General features: G+C 40.8%; 1 protein-coding gene across 3 annotated transcripts in view; it reads right to left on the bottom strand.

Moving 5' to 3' along the window:
• Positions 1-240, bottom strand: part of LOC119591272 (GTPase-activating protein and VPS9 domain-containing protein 1-like) — a 17,000-nt gene that overhangs the window by 2,243 nt on the left and 14,517 nt on the right. For all 3 annotated transcript variants that reach the window (XM_037939992.1, XM_037939989.1, XM_037939991.1), the window contains exon 18: positions 70-184. In XM_037939992.1, the coding sequence (XP_037795920.1) occupies positions 70-184 (115 nt within the window). The remainder of the gene's footprint in view (positions 1-69; positions 185-240) is intronic.

Here is a 240-nt window from a genome sequence, read left to right as displayed (position 1 = left end):
AAGCACCAGTCTTCAAATGCAAATCTACCTTTAACTTTCTAAAATGGAACAAAAATCCTTTTGACTTACTGATCACGAGATACGTCTCCATCCCCATTGGGATAGAGAGCGTGGATGTAGATATGAGACATAACGACTCTTTCCAAAGCTAATCGTGCTGCATTTAGCTGGTCGTTGGTGCTACCTGTTGACAATCAAGATGTTGGCAGGTAAGGAAAAGTTCAGATAAATATGACTCCC

This window comes from Penaeus monodon, chromosome 28 (assembly GCF_015228065.2).
Source record: "Penaeus monodon isolate SGIC_2016 chromosome 28, NSTDA_Pmon_1, whole genome shotgun sequence".
NCBI classification, from domain to species: domain Eukaryota; kingdom Metazoa; phylum Arthropoda; class Malacostraca; order Decapoda; family Penaeidae; genus Penaeus; species Penaeus monodon.
Note: the sequence above shows the minus strand (reverse complement) of the source record. Positions and strands in the feature narration are given on the sequence as shown.